Here is a 20952-nt window from a genome sequence, read left to right as displayed (position 1 = left end):
CTTTCTTTCTTGGATGCCAAGGGGCTTTCAGAAGGCCAGAGACTAGGTATCAGCTTCTTTATCTGGGAGTCATGGATGTCAAGTCTGACCACTATTCTATAAATATAAAAGGGATTGCTTTGACTCCTGGGGTAAACTCTTGTGTCTAAAACCTTTTAGTTTGGGTCTGCTAACAGAAAATTTCTTATGATTTTGTTTGTATAAAACATTCTTGTGTTTTTAAAAAAAGAAACAATAAAAACTATCCTCACTGCTCACAGAAGTCTATGCTGGAAATGTATTTTCTTTCAACACTTTAAAAAATGTCATTCTATGGTCTACTGCCTTCCATCATTTCTATTGATAAGTCAGCTGTCAGGACCATGCTTGTTCTTTTGAAAGAAATACATAGTTTTTAGCTTTTAATGTTTTTTAAAGTTGTCTTTGTTTTCAGTATCTACAGTATAATATGTCTAATTTTGGTTTTTCTTTCTATTTAGAAGGTCTTAGAGTTTTTATTAATGGATAGCTTACAGTCTTTCGTCAATTTTGGAAAAAATACTGACATTACTTTGTTAAATATTCCTTCTGTTATTTTTCTCTCTAAACACCATGTCTTTTTGTTTTTACTTTTTTCTGCTTTTCTTTTTTTCAGTGTTTCAGCTCTCCATATTTCTGTCTGATAACCAAACTTTAACCACAATTGTTAAGAATTTTAAGTTACATGTAGATTTTCCCATAAAATTTCCACTTAATTCTGCTTTATGGATTCTGGTTCTTTGGTGGAATTCCCTTTGTCATCTTTATCCTTAGATAAAATCTGCCAGGTTTGTTTGTTTGCTTGCTTGCTTGCTTGTTTTGAGACAGGCTCTCACTTGTTGCTCTGACTAGCTTGTGACTCTTAAGTAGACCCGACTAGCCTCACAACATAGAGATCCACCTGTGTCTGTCTTTCAGACGACATGGTTTTTTGTTTTTGTTTTTGTTTTTTTTAAAAAAAATGTATTCTTGATAACTCTAATGTATAGTTTATCTATAGACCTAGTTTTGTTACTTTGTCTCCACAAAAGATTGGAATATGCAGTAATGGGTGTTTAATATTGAACGTTGTGTAGCAGTTGTCTCTGGGTAACAGGGTAATGCGATACTACCTTTGTGTGACAAAGTTTTTCCTGGGCAGATGAAATATACTTCTCTTCTCACCCCAGATAGGGAACCCACAATAGACCCAAGTATGGTTAGCACCAAAGTCCAAATTAGTGAACCAACAAATTTTATTGTAGTTGCTTACAGGAATATGGGTGAGGGGTTGCTTCCTTACAGGAACATTAGTGACTCAAACACAGCCGCATCACCAAAGCCCACCCCAGCTTTGGTGACAGCCTACAAAAGCTGGAACCTGGAGCTCACTCCACAGCCTACAGGCAGCTCAACAGGTTGGAGAGTGTCCTTTCCAGGTACCTCAATGGATCTAAATCTCTTCCTGTTGGCTGAGTCTTTCGTGCTGCTGTCCTCCTCTCAGGCTTCCTTGCAGCTGGTCTCTGCTTTCTCTGGCTGGGAGGAGGACGGTGACTCTGGTCAGTTTCAGGGTATTCTGGAAGCTATTTTATTGTTGTTGTTGTTGTTCCCCTCCCTGTTACGGAGTTCCTTTGCAGGATAGAGTGGTTTAATTTCAGAGGAGACTAACACAGGATCGATCACCTTCTCTTTTCTTGAGAACAGATAGAATGGGAGAACTCTACAGCCATCATTCTGGAGGTCAGCCTGCTGAAGGTTAGGTTGGATGAATTGAAGCTTTGGTCTCCTGTTTCTTCCCTTTCCTATGATACCACTTTTCCGGGCTATAAATCATGGCTTTTTGATATTTACTGGTTGCAGTCTTTGATATGTTACCCTTCAGGCTGCCAAAAATATTGTTTTTCTTTCTAGTTGTATTCACATTTGCATAAATTAAAAATTAGAGTAAAAATTTACTCCCATAGAGTAAAATCAGGTGTGACTGTGGAGTTCACTCCTGGAGCTCCTTTTAAGAGCTTTTTTCCCCCCTTTTCTTTTTGATTCAATGGCAATATAATGACAAAATATGTGTATCTGTGTATCACTGCTTTCTAGCTAAACAGAGTAGCCCCACCAAGGATACTGTCTTCATAAGCTTTCTTTGGGGAAAGTAGTCCCTCCTCCTCAGTGGAGGCATCTGCATTTATGGAACTGGACCTTGTCCTGCAGGAAAACCCCATCATAGTGGTGATGTGAACACATCGAGTTTTGCATATGTGTCAACCTAACGAGAGAAGAGGGATTGATTGCCTTCATATCTTTGTTGCCTAATGAGATGAAACAATATTTACTAAAAAGCTACTAGGATTTGCTGTCAATCAGTAGTGTTAGATGTCATCTGTGGGTTATTTCATCTAACCTCCAGAAGGACCAATGAGATGGTAAAGACAATTGCTCTTGTTTTGCGTTTGATAAACTGAGTCAAGTCCTGATCCAGGGAGTAGATGTCACAGGCAAATGTTAGCCTTTTCTAGCCTGCAGTCTGTATCCTTTTCAGCATTTTGTCTGACTTATCTATCACCTGACTAGTGTGCCGATCCCTTTGAGCCCAGCATGGCAGACATGGGGTAACACATCTCTAGTTCCAGCAGGTAGGAGATTGAGCTTCAGAGCCAGCTGGACAACCTAGTGAGCTCAAAGCTAGCCTAGAACACATAGTGACACCATGTCTCAAAAACCTTAATAACTTGAAGGATTTCTATGCAGACCATTCCTCTATCTAGTCCATTTTTCAGATGGACTTCCAGATTCTTTCTGCATGCACACCCTCATACACACAGCCCCCCCTCCTTTGTCATATGTATAACAACAAGTGCCATGTATAGCATCAGCAGTATTTTAAATTGTGTTGTTGTTGTTAATAAAGCTTTCTTCATGGCAGAAAGCCTTGGTGGTGGGCTTGAGTTTTGAAGGATTAGGTTGGCCTCGGGCAGGGTATAGGGAGAAGTGGTGTGTGTCAGATGAGGTGCTACAGGATGTGACATCCCAGCCATAGCTAGGGGCTAGCAATGAGTCAGCATGACCTGGCTTAAATTCTTGTGGATGAGGGCTGCTTCCTGTGCTGGGAAACACAGATGCTGCCTGGCAAATGTGAGCCTGGCTGGTGTGAGCGCTGGAAGTAAGCCTCACAGAACTTTCTGTTTCCAGACACATCTTTCTACATTTCTTTAGGAGCACTGAGTGTTTGAGATCCTTTTTCGTGATTCTGGGAAGAGCAAGCCAAGTGACTTTCCATCCAGAAGATGCAGTTTGGGACTGGAGCCACAGCCATACTTGGTGTTTAGAGCATCATTAGTCTTTTTAGGCTGCTAGAATTGTCTGGGATCTTGACAATCAGAAAGCCATAAGGAACGAGACCAGGAGAAGCTGTTTCAGAAGATGTGGCAAAGGGAATAAGGCTACAACTGAAAACATGCGAGGAAGAAATACTAGAAGTCAATGCAGTCAGGGGTTTGGGTTGGTAAAATTTCTCAAGAGAAGGTTTGATAAGTGGCTATCTACTGTAAATTTTATTCTAAACATAGTCCTTTGGTATTTTTTAAATGACCTTTTATTTGTAATTGCCATCAGTTCTTAGCACAGCTTTTTACCAGACCTTGTTTGGGCTGTTGAGGTCAAGCTGGCTGTACACAGTGCTAACTATGCTTAGACTCTACAGGCATTTATTCACTTTTACCCTGAAGAGAAGAGATGCTATTTCCATGTTCTATAGATAAGGAGCCAGTTCTCCTAGATATCGAAGGCCAATTCCAGGGTCAGTTAGCCAGCCATAGTAGAATACCATCCAGTCACAGGCTTGAGTGCAGAATGGGGCTGTCATCATTTCCATTCACCCATGGTTTTTGTGAAACATTTTTATTTGTTAACTTACTGCTGGATTTATTATCTATTAACAAAGATTTTATGAAAACATTCTTTTTTCCGTATAGAAGTAGGCCTGTTTTTAAAACTACAGCTTTACATATATAGAGATATAGATATAGATATAGATATAGAGATAGATAGATAGATAGATAGATAGATAGATAGATAGATAGATAGATACTCACTCATATATGGCATACACTTTTGTTCAAATGAAATAGTGTGCTATTCATAGTCACATTTTTTAACTTATTGATTGATTGTATGCTGCAGAATTTGAGATGGCTACTAATAACGTGCCCCACATTTCTTTGGGATACAGAGGGAGGGTATTTTTTGATCACTTCAAGTGACAGCTTTAGTTTTGAAAAGACAGCCCTGCTGAAAAGCAACACCCTTGGAATCTCACAGAGGTGCTTCTCCCATTGGCCCAGAAAACCCAATTTATTTTATCAATGAGTTGCTAACATTTACAGATCTTTTAACTCTGTTCTGTTTTCATGGTTTTATTGGGATATTGATCTACAGTAACTGTACATATTTAATGTGTGATTTAATATCTTGGAAACACAACTTCAATAAAAATGATGACTATAGCCATTGCTCTCAAAAGTCTCTTTGTAATGCTGTTTGAAGGAAAAACACCCATTTATTTCCTCAGTCTTGTTTGGAGCAGAGAGTCTGGTCAGGGACTCAGCTGACTGCCCTGGAATCCAGCCTTGCCCTCTAGGCACTATGAAAGTCAGAGTGAATTTGTTTTTTTGTCATCCTTTAGTTTACCCATCTAACAAAGGAGGGTGTTGGGACTGATGGTCCCTAAGGCCCCCTACAGCTCAAATCCCAATAAAGCGAAGAGGGCAGTGTATTTAGGACATTGGTTCATGTCTGAATGGTTTTATGTTAGAATGTCAGTGTCCCTAGAGACTGGGTACCAGCTGTTATACTCTCTCACCTCCTGATTTTCAGGTTGTTTTTTTATGAAATCGTCTTATTTCTTTTTAGTCCCTTTCACCTTAATGCAAGGTCACTGATCACTTTTTGCCAGTTGGTCTTCCAAACACCTGTTTGAGAGTGTTTGAATGGTGGCTTGTGCGATGCTAGATACTCGGCAGCACTTACACACAAAGCCAGTGGCTGAGGGCAAGGTCTCCAGCTCTGGCTTTTCAAGGCACTTTGGGCATTTTGAGGGAGGAAGAGATGTGTTGTATCTATGTATTTCAGGACTGGGGGAAGGATGCAGATTGGAGTTTAATTAAAATTCTGATCCCTACTTTGCCTGCTTCCTTGCCAAGTCAGCAGCCAACACTTCTGTTTATGGTTCTGGTGATTTTGCTTCGATGACACAGAGTTGCCTCCCAAATTCTGGCAAATGAATCTAAAGCATCAATATGCTTACCAGGTGCTTTAGCTGGGCCGGGCTTGATGCTGCCATCTGTCTGTTCATGGAGATACCTGTCTACCACTGCCAGGTGTCTTGGTAGATAGGGAGCTATGGGAAGAGGTGGGCAAAAAATAGAATCATCTACAAATGAGAAACCAATTTCACCGCAGCATAAAGGTCTTTCCATGCTTTTGTCTTCCAGGTAGCTAGGTGGGATTTCTGAGGAGGGCCCTCAGATTTCTTCTTGGCCCACCATGAGGTTCTTTCTGCTTTGTTTCTGCGTGCTGTTCCTTCTGGTCTCCAGGTTACGGGCAGTCAGCTTCCCTGAAGACGACGAGCCCCTTAACACTGTTGATTATCACTGTAAGTCACCCAAAGCCATATTGTCATTTACAAAGGAAGCTTTATTTATGTTTTGTTCTATGTGTATTCATTTTCAGTACCAGAGACCGATTTTAATATGTCTTTACAATGTTTTGCACATTAAATCATTTGCATTCTTTTCCTTGGCTGTGCAGAAACTGAGCCAGTTCTGTTGGGCGCTATCCTGCAGCAGTCCATACATAGAAATTACATATTTCAGTAAAAAGAAAAAGAAAAAGACATTTGCTGACATTCTCCATCTTTTACTAATTTGTATTCAAGACCTTAAGAAAGGAATTTAGTTAAAACCCTTCCTACAAGTACTATATACAGCTAATCAATGCTGTCTATTGATTCTTCAACTCTGTAATCCTGACTGATGGTTTAGCCCATTTTTACTTGCAGATTCAAGGCAATATCCGGTTTTTAGAGGACGCCCTTCAGGCAACGAATCGCAGCATAGGCTGGACTTTCAGCTGATGTTGAAAATTCGAGACACACTTTATATTGCTGGCAGGTAATTTTCCTTTCGTTGGTTTATTAGATTAAAATTCTTTTCTCTTGTGGTGCTTGCATTAATGTGTCTAGTTCATGAAAAACTAATATGTGATTGTGATCAAGAATTGCAAGTAGCCAAAAATACTCTCCATGAAGAACATGCTGGGTACCAGGTACAGAATACAGAGTTACAGGCCTCTGTGACACATCCAGAAATCACACATCAAATTCTTTTGTCCTAAAGCAGCAGGGGAAAAATCATTCTTTGTTTCTAACTTAGAATTATTCAAGCAAATATCAGAAATGTGCCTGTGCTAATGCCCAGTAAGTTTACCCCAAGCCTGGAGGGAAGTGCCTCCTTTGCTCCTTGACTATAGTAATTCACTACAGCATCTCCCTAATGAAAAAGTACTTGGTTAACTTCATTCAAGTCACAGAAAAGCCTGATGATCTCCCAAGAACAGTAATGGCAGAGCTGTAAAGATGACATAAGAAACAGCTTAGCGTTTATGCATTCACGCGATATGACTTACTGCCTTGTTTCCAACAGAGATCAAGTCTATACAGTGAACTTAAATGAAATCCCCAAAACAGAGGTCATACCAAGCAAGGTGAGCCGCTAGCTACAGAGGGCGAATGTGCTCACACTCCCTCTGAGCTTCAGTAATGCCCGCTCCAAAAGTGCATCCTTTTAAAACTGAACTTTGATTTTACTTGGTTAATCTAGAAGCTGACATGGAGGTCCAGACAACAGGATCGAGAAAATTGTGCTATGAAAGGCAAGCATAAAGTGAGTGCCGAGGATGGGTGCCTGCCATGCTCCTTCTTTGTAGGCTTGCCACCATAGCATCGGCGTAGGAAATGTCTGACAGTCATGTAATTGTTTTTCCTTTAGGATGAGTGCCACAACTTCATCAAAGTATTTGTTCCAAGAAATGATGAGATGGTTTTTGTCTGTGGTACCAATGCCTTCAACCCAATGTGTAGATACTATAGGGTAAGTATGTTTCATATGATGAATGTTTTCCCTTCAACTATATTTTCCTTCACTGGTTTGCTATTAGAGTTGAATCTTCTCTGCTGTAACCCAGTGATTTGTTTTATCTCTCATGTTGTATGAGAATACAAAACAGAATCCCTCAAATAGAATTTCAATATAAATAAAGTAATATTGCCTTCAAACAAGTAAATTGAACAGATGTGACACCAGCTATTTTCTTTTTTTTTTTTTTCTCTTGCAGTTGAATACCTTAGAGTATGATGGGGAAGAAATTAGTGGCCTGGCACGATGCCCATTTGATGCCAGACAAACCAATGTTGCCCTCTTTGCCGGTAAGAAGCTGTGGTGTATTGAATATCAATGATTAATGACATTGAAGATACAAAAGCATTTAAAGGAAGAAAAAAAGCTCATACTTTGGATAGATACTTTGACATAAGCATTTCAAAGGCTTCAAAAGCCAATGAACAAATTTTTAGGAAGAATATGTGAAAAATAAACAAAAAACAGGAGTATCTCATTGACTGGGGTAAGTATTCTCACACGTGGCTGTCATTAACTAAGCCACTGACCCTGAACATTTCTTAATTTTTGGTGTTTAGATCCCTCATCTGTAAAATTAGGTAATATCGTAGGACAGCCAGTTAGAGGTTGAGGGTGAGCACAGGTATAATTTATTTCATAGATATTGTTGACAGGTGAAACCTTGTAGAAGGTAGCCATGCTAACATACCTTAGGTAATTATGGTTATTTTACCAAATGATAACTTTGGTTTCAGATGGGAAACTGTATTCTGCCACAGTGGCCGACTTCCTGGCCAGTGATGCTGTCATTTATAGAAGCATGGGTGATGGATCTGCCCTTCGCACAATAAAATATGATTCTAAATGGATAAAAGGTACCTATGAGGAGCAATGTCATTGGGTTATTGGGAATGGTTACAAGGGTTAAGTGGGAACAGCTGAGGCTGCCAGGAAGTTCAGGGCATGACTTTGAATTGTTCATCTAGAGTAAAATTGTGGTGTTTTGCTTATGAAGGGACATTGACAGGAAATGATCAGCCTAGTAGACATGTCAGGGAGTAAGTTCATCCAGGCAGTTATGCAAGTGATCAAAGCAAAACCCAGCAACTAAGGAGAAACCTTGTCTTAATGTGGCAATTTGTCTAACTCCAAGTGCACACAGTACTACCCTCCCATACCCATCACCTATGTTGGAACATTAGTAGTGAGGACTGATAAACTCATATTTATAAAGTCATTTTGTTCTTTAGATTCTGAAAATTGTTTTTTTATCTCAATATGAGATTTTCTTCCCTAGTTAAATAGGTTAATGAGTAAATCTGTTGAAACATAGACCTTTGCTGTAGATCACTTCCCTGTAGGCCTTTTACAGTCCATTAGCTGACTTTAAAGACACAGGCTCCCTGAAGCTTGAACACACCCATATTGGGACTAGTTGAAATCATTGTTCCAAGGGTAGTTATGCAGCATACCTGGCAGTTGGGGTCTTACACTAATTGAATCATCCTTTAAGAATGGTTTGCTTTTAATTTTCTTTCAGAACCACACTTTCTTCATGCCATAGAATATGGAAACTATGTCTATTTCTTCTTCAGAGAAATCGCTGTGGAACATAATAACTTAGGCAAGGCAAGTATATAAGCTTGATGTGCACTGTGAACTTAAACTGTATGGAATCCCACCCACTTTGGTAGAGTGATGGGTGCTTCCCTGTCTTGTTTCAAAGTTCTTGTTTCAGTGCTGATAAGGCCAAATAAGAGAACTGGGTTGCTGGCGGTCCTGCTGATGGATGGGAAATACCTAACAGTTTCCAACCAGAATGGGAACAGCTTCCTCCTCAGGCTTTCAAAAGCTTTCATATTTTTATTTCTATCACCATAGAAAGTGGAGGCTTCCTTTTTACTCTTTAGAAAGCTATTGATGGTGTCACCGTTTCCAAAATGCAGAATGGAGAATGGGAACCCTTCCTGTTCAATTTAGAGTGTTTCAATAAAAGCCCATGGACTCCTTAAGTATAGCAGCCTCTTCTGTGGCCACATTCAAGGACTGCACATTTTATTAATAATATGTGAAGCAATGGAAAAATTTAGAGACAGAAGTACAGACATGTTTTCATTCAGCCAGGGAGATAGATAGCTCATGTCTCAGGGAGATGTTTGGCAGTGTGGGAATAACTCTTCATTGCATTCTTACTGTGCAGAAGCCCAGTGAGGGGGCAGCTTGCTTTGAGCCAGACATCTATTTTGTTTTTGTTTTTGTTTTTGTCCCTGCCTTAAGTAGCAGCATTTTTGCTGTGTTCCTCTTCCATGCTCATAACCTCATCCATAGCTTGGCTTTTGTCTCTGGGCAGGCTGTGTATTCCCGAGTGGCTCGCATTTGTAAAAACGACATGGGTGGCTCACAGCGGGTCCTGGAGAAACACTGGACTTCCTTCCTGAAGGCTCGGCTTAACTGCTCAGTCCCTGGAGATTCCTTTTTCTACTTCGATGTTCTGCAGTCCATCACAGACATAATCCAAATCAATGGCATCCCCACCGTGATTGGGGTCTTCACCACGCAGCTCAACAGGTGGGAACAAGCAGGACCCCGGTCCCAGAGGTTCTTTGTTCTCCTTGTTGGAACCTGGCATGACCCGATTGTCAGCCCCTTCCTCACGATTTTCTCATTTTTCAGCATCCCTGGTTCTGCAGTTTGTGCCTTTAGCATGGACGACATTGAGAAAGTGTTCAAAGGACGATTCAAAGAACAGAAAACCCCAGACTCTGTTTGGACTGCAGTTCCGGAAGACAAAGTACCAAAGCCAAGGTAAAGCAAAGAGTTGAACGGTTTTTGTATTGAACAAAACTACCGTGAACATTGGAACCATCTATCATCTATCTATCCATCCTCCCTCCCCCATACGGAGTCCCTCTGAGGCAGCCCCCACAAAGCCAATAAATGGTATATTGTTACACCTGTGCATGTGGACCTGAAGGGCCCATGGAATTCTGGGAGGTGCTATTACTCCTCTGGCTTTGCTGTCACTCCTTACTCTCTTGACCTACTTTCTCTAGATTGTATGCTTACTCCTCCAATATGGTTATGTGAAAGAATGATTGAAGATCGCTGTTTTCATTTCAGGCCTGGCTGTTGTGCCAAACATGGCCTCGCAGAAGCTTACAAAACATCCATTGACTTCCCAGATGAGACGCTGTCTTTCATCAAATCCCATCCCCTGATGGACTCCGCTGTTCCACCCATTGCTGATGAGCCCTGGTTCACAAAGACACGGGTCAGGTGGGTCTATAGGTAGTTTCCTTCTACCTCACAGTTCTGTCACTGGCTCCCGGTCTGACTTGCCTCTTTCCTCTGCTAGGTACAGGTTGACAGCCATCGAAGTGGACCATTCGGCAGGGCCCTACCAAAACTACACCGTCATCTTTGTTGGTTCTGAAGCTGGCATAGTGCTTAAAGTATTGGCAAAGACCAGTCCTTTCTCTTTGAATGACAGTGTATTGCTGGAAGAGATTGAAGCTTACAACCAAGCCAAGTGAGTATGTCTGTGGAGAAATCTCTTCAGCTCTGTTCAAAAATGCCTGGTGTGCATCTCATCTGGCCATTTCCTGTCAGACTTCTAAATTAGTGGTGATTTTTACAGGTTCCGTTTGGGTTTCATTCCTTCCTTTGTTATTTATCTTTCCGTTGAAATACCTTTCAGGCTTGTTTGGTTTTTGTAAGCCCACTAGGGCAAAGAGGGTGAACAGCTGATGAGTTTAAAAATAAGTCAGCCCTTCTTTCTCACCTGTGAAAAATGAGAACATCTTAGCACCATCTTACCTTGCAGATCTATTTCGGGATGCTGCGTGTGGCACAGCTGGTTGTAAGCATGCGCACAAAGGGTATGCTTAGAGTTTAGCATTGTGTTCTAACCAGGGAACTGAGGTTGTTGGGCAATTAAAACACATGAAAAGGAAGTGGGGGAGATAGCACACAAGAGACAGACACCTAGAGGCCTCTGGCATGGGAAGATTTAAACACATTAGAATAGCATCCTTCTCCTTCTCCTTGTCTAGAGTCCAGTGCACTCTTCCATTCAACCAGGAAAGCAGTTTTAACCTTTGTCCAGCTTGAAATGTAATCAGCTATGCAAAAGCATGGAGCTGAATCCCATAATTATTATTTCTCGAATTAAGCACTTGACTTGCTTGGCTGCCAGGTCCTGCCTCATGTATAGTTGGTACAGGTTTGACATCAATGTGTCTTCAAAATGTACCCACAAAATAGGTGCAGCGCTGAGAGTGAGGAAGACAGAAAGGTCGTCTCCTTACAATTGGACAAAGATCACCACGCTTTATACGTAGCCTTCTCCAGCTGCATTGTCCGCATCCCCCTCAGTCGTTGTGAGCGCTATGGATCCTGTAAAAAGTAAGCTCGCCTTCCTTTATTCACTTCAGCTCTTCCAGTGGCGTGTCCTGTGCTGATAAGAAAATCCACATCGCAGTTTGTTTGGTTTTCTACAGGTCTTGCATCGCATCACGTGACCCGTACTGTGGCTGGTTAAGCCAGGGAGTTTGTGAGAGAGTGACTCTAGGGATGCTGTAAGTACACTGGACCACCAGACCGTCTTCTCACAGGCTATCAGCAGCCGAAAAAATTGAAGTTTCCAGATACATTGCTTTTCATTTCCTTCATTTCTGTTTTCTGGTGTGGGGAAAGTTTTAAAAAATGAAAATCTAAAATTTGAAAGGGAAACGAGATTTAGACACAGCAACCCCCGAGGGCAATGAATTCTGGAGAGAGAACATTTCATTCTCTCAGACATCCTCGATAAACTAACAAGTAGTTCCTATGGCAAGTTTGTTGAACGTCAGTGTATTCTCTCTGCTTACTGTCACTAACCAGTCTGTGTTCTCGGCTCTGTCCTGGTTGTCCCTTGTGTCTCTATGAAGGCTGTTAACCGAAGACTTCTTTGCTTTCCATAACCACAGCGCTGGAGGATATGAGCAAGACACAGAGTACGGCAACACGGCCCACCTAGGGGACTGCCACGGTAAGACAGACACGTCCCTTCCCTCCGGCTGCTTCTTTTGACTATGTCTGCACGCAAACATTATTTTACAACCAGCCTTTATAATGACTCAGGACACATACCACCTAGCCTTTAACTTAAACTTCGCAAAAGCTGAGCTGTTTGTTCATGGGGGTCCATTAGAAAAGGTTCTGAATTTTTCTTTTCCTTCACCATTTGAACTTTTGTTAAACAAAAAAAAAAAAAAAGTCTAGAGAAAGGCAGTCTAACCAGTAGACTTTTAATTTGTAGTCTTTTCTTTTGACTTTTTTCTATTACTTGGAATTCATAAACTTTTTTCTTTCTTTCAGTTACTTTTCACTGATTACTTGTTCCTTTAATCCCTTTAGAAAGTTTGCCTACTTCAACCACACCAGATTACAAAATATTTGGCGGTCCAACAGCTGGTTAGTTTTTTTTAATTTTTTTGAATTAACAACCTTTTCTTTCCTTCAGTTCAGCATTTTCAGCCCCTTTCCCCCTCCTTTTGCGCAGTTTGGCAGCCCTTCATTTTTCTGCTTTGACTCATAACCCTCCGAAGGTCCTGAGAGATGTTTTCTTACTCAGCCCTCCCATGTGTAGCATGTTAAAGATTCATCATTGACCAAGGCACATCCTTAAGAAAAGTCAAATGGGTTGACGTACACTGCATTTCAGCTGCACGCCGGCTGCCCAGCTTCCTTCTCTCTCGACCCTTTGCATTGTGAATGCTCCCTCTGGCCATCCGTGGATGACAGATTGCATAATTTCTCCCTTCTCTCCCCACCTCTCATAAGATCAAGGAATGAACAATACACATTTTTCAAAAATGTGTATTTCTAAGTTTTAAAGACCTTTTTTTTTTTTTTGAATGTTTTGTGGCAATCCCAGGAGTCTCTGAATGTTGTGTTCTCAGTGGTGTGGAAGAAGCTTCAGTTGAATGAAGCTGGATTTTGATGTGTGACGATGTACAGTGGGGTCTCCACGCACATCTGTCTGTGTTTGTTTAGAAGTCTCTATCTGTAACTGTTGGATCAGTCTATACTGTGTCTGAAAGCGTATGCTTACATATTGGTGGAAATTTAGGTTAAAGTGGTAATAGATACAGAAAGGTTCAGCTGCTCTTCGGTCTGTGCTGCCTCCAGGGCTCACATCAGTTTCATCCCTCAGGGGGGAGAAAAGGATGACCGATCTCATGTGTCCCAGCATCTTTATTCAGTGTGTAAATGCCATTGCTTGTGCATGAGTTACTGCTAACTCTTTGGAAGAAACTCCCCAGGCATTTCGGAGAACACAGCAAGGTTTGTGCTGCACTGTGGATGGAGGCTCAGTGCAGTGAGACATCTACAAATGCACGGGAGGCAGTGGAGAACCAAAGTGGCCTCTTAGGCAGAACTGGTTTATCAGGTCCAAAATCAACTGTATACTTGGACTTGACCAGGTATTTTCTAAATGTAATTCCATTGTAGCTTCTCCAGTGATGGGAAGGGTATAGACCCCAACCATTCGAAAATGTCCTCTGTACAACACACATTACAAATCAATTCAGTGAGTCCCCAAGAGCTGGAGAGAAGCAGAGCTAGCCTGAGTGGGGACTCGTGTTACCTTTCCATGAGGAAGCTTCAGTTAGGAATGTTCCAGTATCTTTACTTTTAAAACCTGCATAATATGTCTTTGTTGTCAACTTTCCGTTTTTATGCTTCTCTTACAAGAAAAGGATTTGATCTAGTTCCCCCAGGTGTGCTTTTACAAAATTGTAGGATAGGATTTCTCAGAACATTTACTTGACTTTAAAATGCAACAAAGCAATCAGAAAACTCTTCTGACGCTAGCCATGTTAATGGACATCTGTTTGCCACCACAGACATGGAGGTATCTTCATCTTCTGTTGCCACTGTGGCAAGTAGCCCAGAAATTACATCTAAAGTGCTTGATACCTGGAGACCTAAACTGACGAGCTCCCGGAAATTTGTAGTTCAAGATGACCCATACACTTCTGATTTTACTGATACTATATCAGGTATCCCAAAGGGTAAGGTCTGGCCAGGCACCTCATCACTAACTGCATGGAAACCTGACTCCTAGCGTGGCTCTCAGAGCTGAAACTCAGAACAGCAGGTGCCTTCCTCTAGCACTGCTGGCCACAGTGACTTTGCTATCCTGTGGTTAAGTCTGAGTGCATTCCTGCCCAAGACATAGTCCCTGAAACAGGCACTCAGACTTTCTAATCTGCATTGGTTTCTGCCTGGAGACACTGAGAGCCTGCTGAATATCAGAGAATTTTGAGGGTCACCCTCACAATATCAAAAAAAAAAAAAGAAACAAAACAAAACCTCACAGATGACAAATATCATGTTACCAAAATTCTATTTAGAAGGCTTTCTCTGCCCCCTTACTTATCTTCAACTGCAATGTAATGTGGAATGGATATGTGGGGTGACAAGTCACTCAGGTGCCACAAGCAGTAAAGCATGACATAGTACTTGTCCCTAATGACTGCTTTCAGCACATGACAGATGAAGTTTAAAAGCTGCCTGATCAATTTGCTTATTAGAATTAATACTCTAGAAAAAAAAAAAGTCTATCCCTTTGTCTATAAGCTGTGGTATCAGGTTTCCAATCAGTTCTTATGGCATTGCCTTGTCATTTATGATTTACTTCCGTTGATTTTGTTTTTTTATATTTTCATTGCAAACAATTTTATAATCATCATTTCTGTTTTGATTTCTTCAGTAATACCATTTCCTTATTCTTTTCTCTCCTGGTCTTTCACAATGCCATTAAATTCCATAACTTTAACAACTGATTAAAACCAACTAACATTTAAAGGCCTTAGTACTATCTTAATGCCAGAGAACCCTCCCAGTCGCTCTGACTCTAATTCTGGGATAACTGCATGTGTAACATATAACATACTTGGATACCTTTTAAACTAACATGGCTTTAATTGATTCTTAGATGTCTGTGGTTGCATTAAAATTTCCAATAATTACAAACTAACTCACCCTTCACTTCCTAGGTCTAATTTAAGTATTCCTCAAGTACCTCTAGATATTTAATGATATTCTTAAACTAATACATAGAGTATTTTCTTACACTGCCCAGTTTCCTTACATAGTAGATACTTCATGAATATTTCATCCCAAGATGAAATTTCAAAACAGAACATGAAGGCAAAGGCACAAGTGTACATCTGTACTTAACACCGACCAAGTACCTGCTTTTAGTTTGTGACCAGTTACGCTTTTGTTCTAGTTAACACAACTGTATTAGCATAGCTATTTTAGTGTGATGTGTGTTTTTGCTAATTCAGACATTTCCTTAACCTCAGCTGTACCTCTTTAATCCTGATTTAGGAATTAGGTGAGAGTTGTAAGGTAAATGTTTTCTGAAACAATTCTAACTCTGCTCTTTAGATAGAAACTCTTAAATCCCTAACCAACTGCTTAAAAGAGATTGTGGAAATGGAGAGAAAAATGTATGCCATTGGAAGATTAGAGTCGTGTTGACTTTTGCAGGAAGCATATATGTTCCTGGAGATTGTATTGTGATTTCAGGGATGGGGTGGATACATGGGAAATTTTTCGATCTACTCTATCCTTTAAGCAAGGTATATGGAGCATCTGAAGGTAGTTTTGGTTCAGGGTAAGCTCTTTTATATTTACTGTTTTTTAAGGCACCTCCTTCAAAGTCTTCACATGTCTGTTGCAGGTGTACGGTGGGAAGTCCAGTCTGGAGACTCCAACCAGATGGTCCACATGAATGTCCTCATCACCTGTGTGTTTGCCGCTTTCGTCTTGGGTGCATTCATTGCAGGCGTGGCTGTGTATTGCTACCGTGACATGTTTGTTCGAAAGAACAGGAAGATGCATAAGGATGCGGAATCAGCTCAGTCCTGCACAGACTCCAGTGGAAGCTTCGCCAAGCTTAACGGTCTCTTTGACAGTCCCGTGAAGGAATACCAACAGAACATCGATTCTCCTAAACTCTATAGCAACCTGCTGACCAGTCGGAAGGAGCTGCCACCCAACACGGATACAAAATCCATGGTCATGGACCACCGAGGCCAGCCTCCAGAGCTGGCTGCTCTCCCTACACCAGAGTCCACACCTGTACTCCACCAGAAGACCCTGCAGGCCATGAAGAGCCACTCTGACAAGGCCCACGGCCATGGTGCTTCAAGGAAAGAACATCCTCAGTTTTTTCCTTCTAGTCCTCCACCCCACTCCCCATTAAGTCACGGGCATATCCCCAGTGCCATTGTTCTTCCAAATGCCACCCATGACTACAATACATCATTTTCAAACTCTAATGCTCACAAAGCCGAAAAGAAACTTCAAAACATCGACCACCCTCTTACAAAGTCGTCTAGTAAGAGGGAACACCGACGTTCTGTGGATTCCAGAAACACCCTTAATGATCTCCTGAAGCATCTAAATGACCCAAACAGTAATCCCAAAGCCATCATGGGAGAAATCCATATGGCCCATCAGACCCTCATGCTGGACCCAGTAGGGCCTATGTCTGAGGTCCCACCCAAGGTCCCTAACCGGGAGGCATCTTTGTACTCCCCTCCCTCAACACTCCCCAGAAATAGTCCAACTAAGAGAGTAGATGTCCCCACCACTCCTGGGGTCCCAATGACATCTCTAGAAAGACAAAGGGGCTATCATAAAAATTCCTCCCAGAGGCACTCTATATCAGCTGTGCCTAAAAACTTAAACTCACCAAATGGTGTTTTGTTATCCAGACAGCCGAGCATGAACCGTGGAGGATATATGCCCACTCCCACAGGGGCGAAGGTGGACTATATTCAGGGGACACCTGTGAGTGTCCACCTGCAGCCTTCCCTCTCCAGACAGAGCAGCTACACCAGTAATGGCACCCTACCCAGGACGGGACTAAAGAGGACACCATCCTTAAAACCTGACGTGCCACCAAAGCCTTCCTTTGTTCCTCAAACCACACCTGTCAGACCACTGAACAAATACACTTACTAGGCCTCAAGTGTGCTATTCCTGTGTGGCTTTATCCTGTCCCTTGTGTTGAGAGGTCGCTGTGAGGGTACCTTAAGACAAGATACCTGCTTGTATTTTCAGAGAAACAAGTAGCCAAAGAAACTTTGTAACTTTGGTAACATCAGAACTTGCCACATGTAGCTACTGCAGCAAGGCTTCTGTGTACTGGCCTGAAACAGAGGGAGGTACTGGTCATTCCATTTCTCTTGTTTGAAGCTGAAGGGGATGTGTAGCCTGGAAGGGGCTCCCTTCACCAGTGTATAGAGCTGACACAGTACTCAGAAGACTGAACAAATACTTGAAAATGGGTTCAATTTAGACTGCCATTATGTGTGGTCTTCCCATTAAATGTGAACATTTTAATATGTATGCATTCACCTTGCCTCTTGCACAAATGTCAAAATGAAAAGATGGGAATGTCTCAAAACAAAATGAGCTTGTAGATTACCAAGCAGTTTGCTAAAAAATTCAATCTTTGACCCAAATTGTAGCATTTTTTTCATGTGTGGCACTGTTTTTTTTTTTTTTTTAATTTGATGCCACCAACAAAACTGTGTTAGAGAGGTAGGTGTGTGTGTGTGTGTGTGTGTGTGTGTGTGTGTGTGTGTGTGCGCGCACACGCGTGTACACGTGAGACAGTTCTGTACCCATTAGGATTTATTTAGGTGCCCATTGCATTTTTTTGTACTATGGAGTTGTTTACACTAAGCATGACTGAAGACAACTAACTTCCTCCCCTACCAGTCCATTGTGTTCAGCTCCAAGAGGAAAGTCAAGGCTCCTTTGACTGTCAAATGATTACCTTAACCCATGTGGTACCCAATGTCAGAACACTTAAGAGTTCTAAATAATTTTGTGCTGCTATTCATCAAAACTTCTATTCCAGATTTGTCATCTTAAGAAGTTAGAGATATGAAGAGGTATTCTTGATGTATCTACCAGTATTTAGTAGTAACATTTACCTGTCCACTGTGAATCGAAGCCTGAGGCACGCTACTTAACCCTGGACACACTCATAAGTGTTTCTTTTGATTGATTTTATTTTATTTTACTTTCCATACAGCAAAAATTTTCTCTGTTAACTCTTCCCTCCCACAAGGCAAAAAGAGAAAACCAAAACAGAGGACAAAAGAGAGAGACAGAAAAGATATTACAAATTGGCTTATCAGGGAGGGTGTGAAAACCCATCAGTGGTGTCATCCTGTCCTCTGTGTTGTGTTCTGAGGATTTTTCCTGAGTCATGCAGGCAATGACAGTCGACTGTAAATACCACATGTGAGTTTACCCGGATCTGTGCATTTTGTGCCTTATTCACGAGAGTGGTAGAATTCTGCAGTATGTTGAGTGTTTCCACTATAGTGCATCATTTCCCATGTGCCAGTCGTAAGTGTTTTTCAGCCAGCCACTGAAGACTTCTTACAAAGTCATAAAGCAACCTGGAGCAATTTGTTGTTGAACCCCTACACCACACACACACACACACACACACACACACACACACACATGAGACAGAGAGAGAATCAGAAGAAGTACCCACCTTTGCCATGATAAACATTCCACCCCTGCTCTTCTGATAATGTGAAGTCAGATGAGGATTCCCAGGGGGACGTGGCACCTGCGGAAACCATGTCTAAAGTCATTTCTGTGTAGCTTGGCAGAGCCCACTAATGGCTGATGATGTGCAGCCTACTGACGACTTTGGTTAACCCACTGTACATCACCCAGTCATTTACCCAACATTACCACAGCTGAGGAAGGCTCCTGACTCAGTCAGATGAAGTTCATCTTGGGACAGTGCCGATGGTATGCGTTACTTGCGGGAAGGAATGGTTGCAGAACACCAGATCATTTTTATACAGGATGTAGAATACTGTTGGAGTTGGCCTTTTCCTTCAAGAACATTCTTTTCTAGAGAAAAATGATTCCCTGTGATTTCTTGGAAGTTCAAAAGCTGAAACACCTGTTCTCAAACTACTTCAGGTTTGCAACTAAAATATTACAATTTAATCAATTAAACCAACCAACAATAAGCACTACGCAGTCAGTCTGCCACCAACAACGTGTTTGCATTTACCTTACCAATATTAATCCCAGCGTGGTAACTCTGTGTGACCCCGATAACATTTTGTAACATTGTGCTGCCTTAGAGTGTACTGTGAGTTCTATCAGTATTTATGTTGAATTTTCTAACATGGATTCTAGTCTCTATTCTGTTAATTTAATTTTAAATGCTTTATCCATTTGTGCAAAGGTAAACACAGATTGTATCTTTTTTAATGGTACGGCATAAAAAATAACCCTAAAGTGAAGTGGCTCTATACTGTTTTATAGAGTACTTTAACATGTATAGATATCTTGTAAACTTGTATTGTGGATGTGTAAATAATATGTACTTTGGGTTTTTAACACCGCATGTAAAGTCAAAATAAAATATCCAAGTCATTACATCCTGCCTTTTGACATTTAAGAGGTTTATACTGCATCATTTTTTCATGTTAGTCATGCTGTATTTATTTCAAAATCTAGTAACATATTCTTACCAGAAATATTTGTTACCTGGTTACATTATGCTCCCACTTTCTTCTTGGAAGACTGCCATTAAAGGCTGGAGCCTGAATCTAGACAAGTAGTCCAGAAAAGCACATGACTGATGGTCCTACATCCATAGCCAAATGCTAATCTTGGGCTTTGATCTAGTTCAAAAAGTACTTTAGAATCTACTCTGTGGGCTGGGGAGATCGCTAGGTGGGCAGAGTACAGAGTTTGAACCCCCAGCACTTTTGATCTTGACATAATAGCACTTCATAAGACCAATGTTCTAACAGATGGGAGACAGAGACAGGAGACGCCCACCCCCTGCCAAACAGACCAGCTAGTCTAGTGTAAAGCTGGGGTGAATGAGACCAAGCATGATGGAAGATGGACCGCTATACCCATGGTTGTCTTCTGATTTCCACACATGAACCATGGCATGTATGCACCTACACACAAATATGCAGACACAGACAGTCAGACATAAAACACACAGAGACATACAACATGAAAAATTTATGATTTATATCACCACATGAAAATGTAAGCATACTTTTAGTTCAGAATTATAACTGGCCAACTATACTTGTTTTTGGGTGCATGGAAGGTCTCCATACATTGTGTAATAGATCAATTCCACAAATATTAAAGTGGGAGTGAAAAGTAGGATTCTGTGGCATTTTCCTTAGCATTGTAACTAGCTGGGAGTAGCTTACACTGGCCCTTAGGGATGGGCACAAAGCATCTCTGATGTAGTGATGGTTGTACCTACCCTCTGCCTCTTTGTGTCCAGCAGCTTCTCCCAGCCAAAGCCTTTGTCAGAAAACCTCTGTAGCATCTTTGGCAGAGCAGCAGTCAGGGCCACATCCCATTTAGGGTTTTCACCACTCTCATGGTATCTTTTAACCAGGGATTAGACACATCTGGATCTGAGCATCAGTTCAGTGGTCTGAGCCCCTTTCACTCCCTTTATAGCATGCAGCAGTCCGGAGAGATGATAATTGGTGGAAGTCAAGGCTAAGCTCAGTCAGTCAAGAGCCTGCCCCTGTGCAGGTACTTTAGTTTCCATTCCCAGCAATGCATAAACTGAGGGTGGCTACATGCCTACGAGGTTTGTTCTTGGATGGTTTAAGCAGGATGATCAGGGTTTAAGACAATCCTTAAAGTCAAGGTTAGCCTAGGCCAAGCGAGACTGTCTCAAAAAAAAAAA

At 41.4% G+C, this 20952-nt stretch overlaps 1 protein-coding gene across 8 annotated transcripts in view; it reads left to right on the top strand.

Moving 5' to 3' along the window:
- Positions 1-19677, top strand: part of Sema6d (semaphorin 6D) — a 569391-nt gene extending 549714 nt beyond the window's left edge. For 4 of the 8 annotated variants that reach the window (XM_035446964.1, XM_035446965.1, XM_027421976.2 and 1 more), the window contains 18 exons: positions 5484-5644; positions 6050-6161; positions 6693-6753; positions 6870-6932; positions 7038-7139; positions 7384-7474; positions 7922-8041; positions 8707-8795; positions 9517-9734; positions 9840-9971; positions 10287-10442; positions 10522-10695; positions 11430-11570; positions 11666-11743; positions 12134-12195; positions 12564-12620; positions 14057-14224; positions 15904-19677. In XM_035446964.1, coding sequence (XP_035302855.1) covers positions 5536-5644; positions 6050-6161; positions 6693-6753; positions 6870-6932; positions 7038-7139; positions 7384-7474; positions 7922-8041; positions 8707-8795; positions 9517-9734; positions 9840-9971; positions 10287-10442; positions 10522-10695; positions 11430-11570; positions 11666-11743; positions 12134-12195; positions 12564-12620; positions 14057-14224; positions 15904-17192 — 3222 coding nt within the window. In that variant the 5' untranslated portion in view covers positions 5484-5535 and the 3' untranslated portion in view covers positions 17193-19677. The remainder of the gene's footprint in view (positions 1-5483; positions 5645-6049; positions 6162-6692; positions 6754-6869; positions 6933-7037; positions 7140-7383; positions 7475-7921; positions 8042-8706; positions 8796-9516; positions 9735-9839; positions 9972-10286; positions 10443-10521; positions 10696-11429; positions 11571-11665; positions 11744-12133; positions 12196-12563; positions 12621-14056; positions 14225-15903) is intronic. The other 4 variants (XM_027421977.2, XM_027421978.2, XM_027421979.2 and 1 more) reach the window with 4 other exon arrangements.
- Positions 19678-20952: the final 1275 nt, after the last annotated feature.

The sequence above is a fragment of the Cricetulus griseus genome, chromosome 6 (assembly GCF_003668045.3).
Source record: "Cricetulus griseus strain 17A/GY chromosome 6, alternate assembly CriGri-PICRH-1.0, whole genome shotgun sequence".
NCBI lineage: Eukaryota > Metazoa > Chordata > Mammalia > Rodentia > Cricetidae > Cricetulus > Cricetulus griseus.
The sequence above is the reverse complement of the archived record's forward strand: the minus strand, read 5'-3'. Positions and strand labels throughout refer to the sequence as shown.